The sequence below is a fragment of the Chamaea fasciata genome, unplaced genomic scaffold (genome assembly GCF_029207755.1).
Source record: "Chamaea fasciata isolate MVZ Bird 193981 ecotype frontalis unplaced genomic scaffold, bChaFas1.0.hap1 SCAF_1, whole genome shotgun sequence".
Classification (NCBI taxonomy): Eukaryota; Metazoa; Chordata; class Aves; order Passeriformes; family Sylviidae; genus Chamaea; species Chamaea fasciata.
Genome location: NW_027094086.1, coordinates 133,363,614 through 133,376,475, shown reverse-complemented (window position 1 = coordinate 133,376,475; position 12,862 = coordinate 133,363,614). Strand labels below are relative to the sequence as shown.

The following is a 12,862-nucleotide window of genomic DNA, read 5'->3' as shown; positions in this document are numbered from 1 at the left end:
ACATTTTTTGATAAAAATTATTTAGGCTTCTTGGAAATATTATAGAAATCAGGGCCAGAAGTAATTTCAAAAGGATTGTCTTTCCCAAGGTAGCATCAGCTGCAGATATGTAATGGATGGATGTCTGTTTAATGTCTGACTTGAATATCTGTGAGCATTTTGTGACTATAAGCTATTACAATTTATCCCATCTTCCAAGACCATGTGGAACAGATTATTCTATTCCTTCCACATAAGACATTTGCCAAAACTTGGGAAGCGTCATAGTATCTCACTCCAGTCTTCCCTGTGGATCAAACACCTCCAGGTCTTCCTTCATAGGTTATGCTATTTACGTCTGGAGGTAGGTTCAGCCTCATCATTAGATGGTGAAATATGTGGCTTCATACAAAGTGCTGTAAAGCTCACGTCATACCTTGCACTTGATTATTGTGTATAGAGGCCAAATTTCCCCCTAATTCTCTACAAACACTTCTTGCTGAGTGCCAAGTTAGTTTGTCTTCTTCTCTGGATCCAAATATTTTATAACACTGTGGAGAGAGTAAAGAATTAGACAGACTTTCAGGTGTCAAAGAATATTAAAATCATTGATTTGGATTAATTCTGTGCTAGTCCCTGCACGCAAAGAGCTGCAGATGGGGGATCTCCTGAAACACAAATACTGTCAGCCAGCAAGAAGGAAACCCAGCCAATCCCAGTGATACGTGCACAGTACTTAAAATTATGTGGGGTCACTGCTGGAAAAGAGCTGACAACTGCCAAATACTTTTGAGGGTTAAATTACTGAAAAGTAGAATTTTTGAGGGACTGGAACTATTTCCTGATGGTGAACAAATTTGGAGCAGGTAATAACCTCTCAGGTTAAGTTTTTTCAATTATATACCACAAATGAAGTGCTAAAACCTCAACTCATGTGAGAACTCACTCATGTGAGAACTCACTTGAGTTGTACAGTGTCAGGAAAAAGTGCCTTTCTGAATGGGTGTTTTCCCTGAATACCAGTGTAAAATATTTTTTGTGTATCTTCTGAGGGACAGAAGACATGGCTCCTCCTTCTTCATGCCCTTTGAATGCTTGAAAACTTTTCCTATTGGTTACATTGCGGAATTGATTTGTGGTTTTCCTCTGTTGTTTGTTTGTTGGGGTTTTTTAAAAGTTCATATGCCAGGTTTTTTTGCTTAACTTAGCAGAAAGCAATGCTTGCTTGTCTTTTATATTTGATTTGACATTTATTGCTGTTTGTGTTACTCAGCTTAAGATGAGTTGCTGTGATGGCCAATTACTTATGAGAAGTGTGACCTTTCATTTTTTCATCTTTGTTACTCAGAAAAGCAGGGTTACATTTACAGAGAAGGATAATGGATCAGGATTTCCATGCAGTAAGTACGCCTAAAATAAGTAGAAGTATCTAGAAACTAGAAAAGTAACTATGGCTAAAGGCACACTGACATTTACAAAAATTATAATTTCACTCATTCAAATCACCTGTTTTTTTTAATTAGTTACAAATTTCTGAACCTGCAAATTGACTGTACTGCTAACCAGAACACTTCTTAGTAAATCAGTGTTTAAAGAAAGAGAATTCATTTAGTGAGATAAAAGAGATAGTTGTTTTCTTTACCTAGAGAAGATCTGCTAAATATGGCTGAGATTTCCTACTGTACCTTATTGTTAAACAAAAGCCAACTTTCAGGACATCCTCCCAGAGGTGGAAGTACAGTAGGAGCAAATCCTGAATAAGTTGAATTGTGCCTTTCACAGATAAAGGCATTTTTCACAGCACAATTTATGTCTTTCCAAAAGCCTGTAAAAAATGGAATACAGATAATCGTTGTAAACATTACAGAATACAGAAAAACTCTTGTACAACCACTACAGCAGTCAAGTTCAGATGGCATTCATAAAGCACAAATGAAACACATTTATTCAAATACACTCCTCCTTCCTCTGCAATAGGTTTCTTTCCTAAGAGTGATGACACAGTTTCAAACTTGAGCGTGTCACAAAAAAATATTGTTGAGCTACCCCTTTGTGGGGTAACCTCAAATTTAAGTATGTACCAAACATTTTGGATATTGATGTTAAATTTTACCCAAATATTTCTTGTTGCTATTTTACTCACCAAAATCTTCTGACATTATGACACAGTTTTCATCATTATTTGCAAAATTAGGTTCATTTGGAGCCCAGGCAACATAATTCACTGGGGTGTCATCCAGCCATCTGGAAGAAACAAGGGGACAGTTGCTGCCAGACAGACATCTCAGCAATCAGTTAGTCACAGGGTCTGTTTGGGCAGAGGGCTAAGCAGGGCATTAGCAGTGACCAGAGGGCAAAGGCTCTGCATATCCTGGAGAGGATGTAGCCATAGCACTGCTGCTGCTCTCATCTGTTTGGTACTACCACCTTCAAGTGTATGGACACACTTCACATCCCAGAAAGGTGTCCCCGTGAGAGTCTTCTAAAAATGGAGTGCTAAAACAAGTTTCCTGCCAGAAATTTCAGAAAGTTGTTGGAGTAGATGCTGCTTACGCTTCTTGCTTCCAGCTTTGATAACTTGAACCACTTGGGGTTAATTTGATTTAACCCTTACAAATATAGTTTATCAAAACCTCTTGGGCTTTCTCTGTAGACATTAGAGATCTGGTCAGGGTAAATCTCACCCTTAGGCTGATGTCAAAAGCGGATCAGGTAAATAACATCTTAAAATTATTTACTTCTCCTCACTACTTATGCAGGGTTGCAGTTGCATTGTAAGGCAGTAAGTGACCTGCATCTTAGCCATGAATTTTTATTGGGTTTGCTCTCCCAAATTTGGAAGGAAAATGCATTTCTCTGCGTAAATATAGAAGAATGTAACACTTTGGATCTGAGACATCTCCTGAAAACTATCCAGAAGTCAGTTGCACAACAGTTTTAACTTGTAAAATTAAAATGCTCCCTGGGAAATGCTCTGTGGGTGAGATGAAATTACCTTAATTTGTTGTCCATTACCAGTTTTCCTTTACTCACCTGAATCTCTGATCAAAGCTGACAACTAAGCCAATGAAATATGATTTTCCTCTGTGTTTTGTGTAAATCTAAAATAAAAGTAAGTAATAGTTAAGCGCTAAACTGTTCCTCAACGTCAAGCAAAAATTTGAAATCTGATTAACCATGCCTGTGATATTTTTGTTTCCTTTTTATTTGGAATTTGAGCCTCACGTAAAAATATTTTAAGTTCAGACTTAGGTTTCAAGCAGGCAACAGAGATATGTGGAACATCCTGGAGTGAGGAACCCACTGGACAGGAAAGCAATTATCACTGTGCTGAACACTACATATATTAGAAAAGATAAGCAACCTGGGCCTGGACTATCCTTTGCTGCACCTTTAATATTTGCATGCCATTTTCCTCTACCTCTTAAAGACAATAATAATTTTTTACAGGTCCTGAACAAATCTATTTCTCTATAAATAAGTAATGTAGGAAAAGCTCAGGACTACAGCCTTGATTAATATTTAGTATGCTCCCTGTATTTTTCACCTGTTCTGCTTCAAAATTCAACTATAATTAATAGGCTTTCTGCTTACATATTGCCACAGAAATCGTCTTTTGCTTTCTTTCTCAATGACAACAAGATCTGCGAAGTTTTTCTGACAAATTCTCCGTGCTTCTTCCATATGGACTTGTTCTTTGCTGAAATAGTACTGCTTATTTTCATATATAATCCATCCATCATTGGTGAGTTGATAGTCTGAAAGATAAAGAATCATATATAATGCTTTCCTAACTTGTCTGTACAAAGTCTGAAAACTATACAGTAATCTTTGTGAAAGAGGGAAAAAACCTACCCAGTTTGTAGTTTGGTTCAGGCTTTATCAATGTACCTGTAAAACAGAAGATTGTCATAAGCAATATCCCAAATGAAAAAAAAAATCAGAAGGATTTGCTTTATGTAGTTTCACATGCTTTTTAAAATAGAGGGCGAAAAAACCAAACCCACCAAGGAAACTATGAATTAGCTAATGCATGTTCAAGAATTTAGAGCCTATAATGCCATATTAAATAAAGTATATAATTAAGAAATATTTAGCTAGTGAAAAATATGTACTTTACAGTAATATATATCCAAAAGCATTGTGTTGAAAAATCCAGGATTCACAGTAAATTTGTGGTAGATTAAACAATCATTACTTTGAGAATTTATTTTAGCATTTTCACTTGATACTCACTTAACAATTGGTTGTTTTGGTTTCTTGTTGTTTTTTGTTTGTTTGTTTTTTGGTTTTGGGTTTTTTGGGGGGTTTTTTTGGAGGGGAGGTTGGTGGTTTTTTGGTTTTGTGGGTGGTTTTTTTGTTTGTTTTTGGTTTTGGGTTTTTTTTTTGGGGGGGGGGGACTAGAGCCAAACAACATAATCCAATATAGCAAATTCTAAAGCTTTACTTCATAGTAGTAAACTATCCACAAGTACTGAAAATTTAGTGCTGGGTTATTGCTAATGTCAGGTGTATCGTCCTGTGTGTCAATGAATTCTTCCTTTCCTGATGACTTGGGTTTTACTAGGACTGTCTGTTTTTTAGAGCCCTGGAGAGCCAATAGATATCAAACCCAAGTTTCTGATTACAGGTTGAACCAGGAGGAAGCAAATCAGCTGTTGCTATTCCCAGAGCCAGGTATAGCCTCTCAAAGGAAGCTGTGCTTTCGTATGAATGCCTGTTATTTTGTACTTTGGACTACTAATTCTCTTACCTTGCTCTATTTGTACTGTGGTTTGATGGAGAGAAACACAGTATTATAGAAATGACAGAAATAGTTTGATGAGAACTAAACAACAAAAAAAGAAAAATCAAGCAAAATTATTTTGGGATCATTTAAACTTTCTTCTTAAGTATTTAGTGAACAGTAGATCTAAAATTATTTAAATGTCTTCATTATTAATTTATATACTTCTGGTAATTTTGATTATATTGTTTAATCCTAACATAACTGTAACATTCATTGTTTTTGGAAAGCTAGAATATTTTTTGTAAATATGTGTCTTAAGTGAACGTGAGGAATTCACATCTGAGCATGTCTTCTCTCATCTTGATCATCACATTATCCAGATTCATAATTACAAAACCAATTTCTTGATTTTTCTTGCTTTTGAAAGGTCACCTAGGATCAAGATAAACTGATCAGGGTCATGGTTTCTGAGCTCCCCCTGAGTAACCTCACCAAGAGCAGAGACACATCTGTACAAGGCAGCATGCTCAGTGTGCCAGAAAGGGCTGCACAGGATGTGCTGCTTTGAGCTGGTAAGCAGAAGTCAGGGCTTGGATGGTGCTTTTGTGTGACTAATTTACCAAAAGGGAACAGTGATTCTTCCTTTTTGGTTAAGCAATTTTTCAATGTTACCATGGTGCCTTATTCACCCTTCAAGGGTTTTGCTGGCAGAGTCATCAAATATTAGATACACTCAGTGTTTTTATATAACTGCTTATCCCTTTCCCTTCCTATTGTGCCCCCTAGTAGTTCCCTGTGTGCCTCCAACTTTCTTTTCGTTTCAAGAAGGTTTTAAAAATCTCCTTCTCCATGGAGATGCATACAAATACTCAGTTTACAACCAGGAAGTGGGGATGTAGAAGTAGGATTGAGCAAGCAAAACAACTTGTTTCATATCAGCTGTCACCTGAGCTCTTCAGCCCACACAGACCCCATGCTCATCTCCCATTGGTGGGCAATAGGAGATGCCCACCAAATGGATCTGTTAGGTCGATTTTGGGAGCCTGGCACCAGGTGTGGGAGTTTTGGGACTGGGACCCTGCTTTCCAGGCAAGGCTGGTGGATGCAGGAGCCCATCAAGGTTACACCAGCCTCCACTTTTGATCAGATTGGGTTTTCAGAGTTGCTGGTTCCTAGAGCAGCTGATCCCTCTCTTGGTTCTCGTTGGTTGCTTCATGGTGGGAAGCAAAGCTTTTTTTCACTTCAGTAGAGAGAACTCTAGCATCCTGTATCTACAGCTATCCTGGGTAAGCCTCAAGCAGATAGAAATAGAAAGAATAGATAAAAGGAGAGAGGATAAGTACCTTTGCTTCACAAATTTGTTCTACCCATGGCAGAGAGAGATAAAACTAGAGATGAAGTAATAGAGACACTCCAACTTCCTGCATCCAAGGACAAGAGAAATATTTCAATTCATTCTGCATGCTTTATGTGTTGCCTTCACTGCAACTGGTTTTAAAATGAACAATTCCCAGTGTCTTTCTTCCTTTCAATTTGTTTAAATCCATAAAATTTGCTTTTTAAGCTTGGGTTTATTGCTTCAATTAAATGGGGAAGTAATAATACCTTTTTTTGTTTCACAAATCCAATTAAGTAAATGATCACAACGCAAGTCGTTCCAGCGCATTTGGGGTGATCTATTAAACATAACACAGTGTTCAAGTTCTTCATAGTTGTTGGGTTCATCTTCCTCCCAGTTCTCAAAAATTACCTGTGTTGGAAATACATATCAATTACTGTGTGATTCGAGCTGAATAGCAGTCATTGAGATTGCTATTCATTGGTGACACAGTTTCAGTATCTCATCATCTCAAGTACCTTTCTTATGGGATCAGTAGGAGTTCAAACAGACCTGCAAGGGCTGTGAAGGTCATGCTGGTCAGGTTACTTTTCTCACCACTCCCTGAAGAAGGTGCAGAGACTACATGGTGTAGAAAACCATGTGTTTGATAAAAGAAAAACTGATGGGCAGAGGGAGTCACATTTATCTTGTTTCGTGAAAGTTGGCAGCTGGACTTCCCTGTACTGCCATACAGCAGTGCCCATTTTGGGAGCCTGTGAAGGTCTTGGGGCACAGACTGTCAAAGGTGGGATGTAACATGGTACCTGGGATGAAACACTGTGTTAAGACAGTGCACTGCAGCTATTCAGTATATATTCTAAAGTATATATTTTCTAAAAAACAGGAAGTCAATTAATATCCAGCAAATACATACTCACAGGGGAGCCATCAATCCAGGCAAATCCTTCATCAGGATTTAAAAGAAACAAACCGATCCAGAAAGCCTGAGTGTTCAGTCCTTTATCCCTAAAATAATTCATGCAATATGACATATAAGCATAGAAAGAGAGGCTGGGATATAAATCCTGAAAAGCACAGAAGCATCCTGCTATCTGTCACATCTGAATTGGGAGCTGTGGCCCTAAGCCAGGCTCACTCCCTGCACTCTGTCAGAGAGTTGATAGTGCTTTGTGTTGGGCTAAGACTTCTCATATTTAAAAATAAGTTAAAATTATGTGGCCCAGAGCCAGCTCAGGCTCCCATCCCTGTGGATGCAGCACAGCTCATGGTTGTAGTATGACTTCAAAGGTAGAGGCTTTAGCAAAGGTAAAGCCCAACTCGATGTTTATTTAACTAATGAAAATAGTGAGAATTGATTTTCAACTGTTTTCATTTGCTTCTTAGCACTTCCTAAGTAGTTTAGTTAATATTTCATGCTATTTATCTTGTCATGCCTATGGACCAAGTAAAATGACTATTTCAGTCACTGCGTAACACAAAGATTTCCTTCCACAAATATTTTATACTCTAAAGCAAAGAGACTTAACAGACAAATAAAACCACATTCAGGTGATCATAATACTAAAATAAATTTAAAATTAAGGAGGGCGAGATCACAAAAAAGTTCTTAATAGAAAAGTTTTAAAACTGTTTCAGGGAGTAAACCTCAATTGCCCACTATGTAAAACAGTTTTGGTTAAAGAGCTGTATATTATATGTCATTGACATGTCTTCACATTATGGAATACAATCAGAATATTGGTCTAATTTGAGGGGGAAATAATGTCACAGTTTATACATCATGAGCAACACATATCATCTACAATGCTACCAAAGATTAATTAAAATTAATTACTCTTTGATTTCAGGATTCTTCAGTTTATAGTAAAAAAAAATTCACATTAAGTTCTTGATTTTTGGTTTACATTACACAGTAACTCAAGGGATTTTATTGAATGAGTTGGTTAAAGAAGAATTGCAGAGTGTTGCAAAATGCCAGTTAGAGATGAATATTTTATTTTCTCCCTTTTGGGAGAGGGACTAAAATGTAAGAAATTGATAAGATCTGGAAAGCAGCCTTGCCGAAACCTGTGATGAAAATTACCAAAATATTAAGCCTCTTTGAAAAATCAAGGTTTTCTTTTTTTAAAGCAATGTTACAGGATGTTATTTCCAGAAGAAAGCCTTGTATCAATGTAATTTAAATTTGGTTGTTTTTATTCGCTCACTTGTTCAGCTCCAGGTATGTTTTAAGTAATTTTTATTAAACATAGCAGGAACATTAAAAAGGAATCCTTTTCAAGTACTCACGAAGCTAATTGCCACAATAAAATTTGATCTTCTCTTGTACTGATTGTGACCAGATTTCCACCTATTTCTCTACAGAATTCTTCAGCTTCAAACCAAGACTTCTTTTGGTTTCCCTCTCTCACAAAAAACTGTTGAGAACAAAAAGTAAAAATAAATTAGTAAATTTTTGAAGCTTATAAAATATGTGTAATTAAAATCAACATCATTTTAGCACCCCTTTATTCTTGAGTAAAACAACATGACACCTGTCCAAGCCTATAATATTAAACATTAAAAATGTGATGTGTAAATATTTTTCCTTAACTTCATCTATTTTAAAACAAGGCAAAAGCAGTAGAGGCATCTGAGGAGAACAAAAGGTATCAGAATGTGCAGAGGAGAAAAAAACAAATCTGGAACTTAATTGTAACTGTCCACTGAAAGGTTCAAAAAAAAAAGATGGAAAAACTCAACCATGGTGTTTCACAGTAGAAAGCAGGAGATTTTTGAGAAAAGAAAGGGGAAGGAGAAGTCAGTGAGTTGGACTAGGAAAGACAGATGGATGCAGAAAGTTGTTTGGCCAAGAGTGGACCCTAGCTGAGGAAGACGTTTTTGTGTTGAGGTGCAAGCACACAAATACAAAATACACTTCCTGCCACAAAGAACCTACATTCTTGGACTAAGGATATGTTTAACAGGACTAAATGCTTGATGTTTTATAAAAATGATAATTAACAATTTGGTAACTGGTAGAACAAAATAATGATAATTACATGCGACATAGAAGCAGAGAACCTTGTAAATACAGGAATAAAATCAGCTCTGGTCTCCCAACAGGCAGAGAGTCTCAGGAAAGAGAGAGCAGACTTTATATAAAGATGTGGAAGAACAATGCTACATATTTATTTAATTGATCTATATTGCCTTTTCTTTCCTTTTCTCCTTTGCAAAAAGGAGACCTGTTTAAGGCATTTTTGGCTAAATCAAGAGAATTCTCAAAATGCTGAAGAGTCACCAACTAAACCCAGATCCAAAAGTATTGCTACAAGTATCACATGCTGTGTGAGAAAATGTTGTCAGGGAGTCACCTTTTCTCTCAGAAACATTGTCTTATGCAAATGACACTGCCAGCTCTTGAAATGTAATACTATGTTTTTTCTGAAGTTCCAAACTCCTGGAAGCAAATAAATTAGGTGAGGTTCTCACCTGGTATTTAGATAAAAGAGAGCATATTTCTACCACTCTGTCTTCGTCATTTTCCTTTGTTGACTTTCATTACATTTGATGGATTTTTTTGCCCATGTTTTCTTGCCTTGAATACCAATGAGAAGAGAATTCCCAAATAATGCCCCAGCATCATGGTGCCCTGGCACTGTCTCCTGGTGTGCCCCATGCTGAGGCTCCCAGTGAAGGTGGGCACACACTTACTTTGAGGCACGAGTCTGCCTGGGAAGCTCTGTCCCAGCCCTCGGCGCATGTGGCCGCAGGTCCCTGTTCTGGAGGAGCCGGAGGTGGCACTCCCACTGCCCGCTGTTTGCAAAGATAATTTGATGTCTTCTCACAGCTGACAACATCCCATAATCCAGCTGCAATTCCAGGTCCCATGACAACACAGCCTTGCTCTTTCCCTTTGTGATGTGGAAAAGAAATTAATAAAACCAAAACCTTAATTGCTGTCTAAGAAAGGAGACTTTTGTTTTTATTTATTGAAAATTAGGAAAAGAAAGATGTAGATTATGCAGGTTAAAAATATTCTGGACATAAAACTATTTTTAATACCACCTGCCAGAGGCCAGATATGGCCCAATCAGTCCCACAGACACAGCTTTACCAAAACCAGATTCGCAGCCTCAGAAAACAATCTTCTTTATCTTGCCACCCCAGGAAAATCACAGGGAAAATGGCTCTTGATTATGTTTACATACGTACTAGATGACCTGACAAGTACTTTGGAGTTCTCAATATCCGGGTAACTCAATTTCAAGAAGGGAGATGTCAAGTACAACAGGTTTGTTTAAAGGCATAACTAGCTGTGAGAAGGCAAGAGCTCACAGGCAGCTGCTAAGCTGCATTGCTGAAATGCCAAACAGCTGCAAGTTCACTGCTCATTTCTCATATCTGCACATTGTGGGTCGAGAAACTGTCTAGAATGATTTTTCTAAAGCTGATGAGTTGTTGTTAACTGGTGTTAAAATGGTAAAAATATATAATAACTTGGACCTTGTTAACTCCTGCATGGTATTGCCTTCAGTCTAACATATCAAAATCTGCCTCTGCACACCTGGGCAGGAGGTAGACTTACACTGACACCTGTAGCTCAGCTGTGACAGTGCTGGTTGCGCTGGGGTCAGGCATAGGTCTGATGGTGTTGGCCACCTACAGCTACAGGCACAAAATATAGTGCCCACTCCAATTTCTAACCAGGGGAATGAAAGCACAAACCCGTGTGAGTTGCAGCTGCACTCCTGTCGCAGGAGTTGAGCCCATGCAGAGCTTACCTGGCATTGCTGCATTCCAGTGTGTGAAATGAGGAGTTTCTCCATTGGTCCACCTGAAACTCCCTCGTTCTTCTATGTCAGAGAGCCCAATCCAGAAATGTTTTTCAGACCTTAGCCCCATCAGACTAACCAGAAATGTTTGCTCATTTCTGCAATGGGAAACAGTGTTCATTCACAGCCTGTTAGTGTGCAATATTAATCTAAATAAAACAAACAGAGGAGTGTTAGCATGACCCCAAAACAACAGATCCTCAGTGAACTTCAGGCAGAACCCTGGTAGTCTTTAAACTGAAGTCAAAACAATTTAATGAGAGACAACTTTCTCCTCACAGTTGAAGGCATCTGAAATGGCACAAATTGCTGCTCACGTGGGCTTCTGGTGGTATTTTACTCTTTTCACTGTCTTTCCAAATCTTTGAGGTGCCTCAAACAGACCACCAAGACAAGACCAAGCTGTCCGCTTTGCTACCCATCTGAAGCCCGACAGGGATGTAGGTAGATTAGAGATGATACATTCTGGCTGTGGCAGAGGGCAGGTTCTGAGGAAGATTTCCTACATTTGACCAGAATTTGGCTTAGAAGGTAGTTTAGGAAAATATTTTTTAAAACTTTCCCATCATAATGAGAGACCACCTGTCGTCAAGAAGGGGAAAATTGTAGTACCTACTTTCCAACAGAAAAAAATCCCAGCAAACTAAAAACCCCCCAAAAAGCAAACCAAACAAGCAAAACGAAAATCAAAAACCCTACCAAAGCCAGAAGTTGCTTTAATTATGAATTGAAAGATAAGAGGAAACTGTTTAACTCAAGAAGCCCCCAAATTTGGAAATTGCTATAATGAATTAAGTAGATAACCCTACAACATTGAGGTGTTTGTTTAGGGTTTATTTTCCCTGCATGGATAATTTTGCAAGTCTTGCTACAATAAAATTTTTTGAAAATGCTGATAAAACACTTTGATCTGTTCAAAAAATGGAAAAGTTTTGCAAGTTTCTCTATTAAAAGCATGGATATTTTGAAGTCATTTTCCCACCTGCTTTCCACAGTAGCGAGATAAGCTTTGCTCTGTTCACATGTCTTCTTTGCTTCTGAGAATGTCAAAAGGGCCGAACCCACCAAGTAACAGTGAAAACCATATCTTTTCCAACCCTGTGACAAACACAAGATTTTTAATGTGCAATGGAAAGAGACTTCAATGTAGAAATTTCTCTGCTCTTGTGTGTATAACTTTTCAATGCTTAATTTGTTGGAGCTGAGTTTAAAACTAGGATGAGTCTGGCCTGATCTGTTAATAATTAATTTTTTTTCTTTTTTTTTTTCTGTTCACTCCTTGTTTTTTGTTTAAGGGATGACATTAGGATCTTAGTTTTCATCTCTTTTATGCATGCATGACTTTTCAAAGAAAATTCTGGCTGTACTATTTGCTGTGGTTTTCCAGTGCTCTGTAAGGTTGAGATTATGCGAACTGAGTCTATAAAGACTCCTGAATTAATGTGATTCATTCAGAGGGACCTGCAGCTCCAGCTTTCCAGAGCTGCATAATCAGACATAATGAAATACCAAAATATTGCAGTACTGAAGGAAATTCACATACAAGTACATACAGCTTCCCCTGTCATTCCCAAGCACAAGGAGTGAGGAGATTTTCTGAGCCAAGAGGAATCCAGACAGTGCTTGATCCACCTCTCGTCAGAGAGGGTGGAAAGGATGAATATCAGTAAAACAATCCCACTTCTTCCTGGTCTTACAGAGATCTCTGCTGACCAATACAGACAAAATGGTTTTCTGAATCACAGGGTGGCTCATCTGGGAATGGAGGGCAAGGCGCTATTCAGGTACATGTAAATGAATCTCAACTTTCCTGCAAATTTTCAGAACAAAAATGAAAAATGCACATACATCTTTGTAAACTGCTAGCAGGAAGAGACCAGGTTGCTCCAACATTAGATTTTCTATAATATACAAAGACAGTATCCAAAAGAAGCAAGAACAAGTAAATTAATTCCTGTACATTTGTTCAAAGATTATTATTTATGAGAGAGCATT

At 37.9% G+C, this 12,862-nt stretch overlaps 1 protein-coding gene across 1 annotated transcript in view; it reads right to left on the bottom strand.

The window, feature by feature from the left end:
* The window catches only part of LOC136298118 (macrophage mannose receptor 1-like), a 33,222-nt gene that overhangs the window by 11,641 nt on the left and 8,719 nt on the right, over positions 1–12,862 (bottom strand). Inside the window, exons 8-19 of the mRNA XM_066198602.1 lie at positions 11,850–11,965; positions 10,817–10,965; positions 9,747–9,946; positions 8,340–8,467; positions 6,968–7,055; positions 6,314–6,458; positions 3,835–3,870; positions 3,549–3,737; positions 3,013–3,061; positions 2,123–2,223; positions 1,665–1,804; positions 416–530 (exon numbers count right to left, since the gene is read on the bottom strand). Of these exons, the coding sequence (XP_066054699.1) occupies positions 416–530; positions 1,665–1,804; positions 2,123–2,223; positions 3,013–3,061; positions 3,549–3,737; positions 3,835–3,870; positions 6,314–6,458; positions 6,968–7,055; positions 8,340–8,467; positions 9,747–9,946; positions 10,817–10,965; positions 11,850–11,965 (1,456 nt within the window). The remainder of the gene's footprint in view (positions 1–415; positions 531–1,664; positions 1,805–2,122; positions 2,224–3,012; positions 3,062–3,548; positions 3,738–3,834; positions 3,871–6,313; positions 6,459–6,967; positions 7,056–8,339; positions 8,468–9,746; positions 9,947–10,816; positions 10,966–11,849; positions 11,966–12,862) is intronic.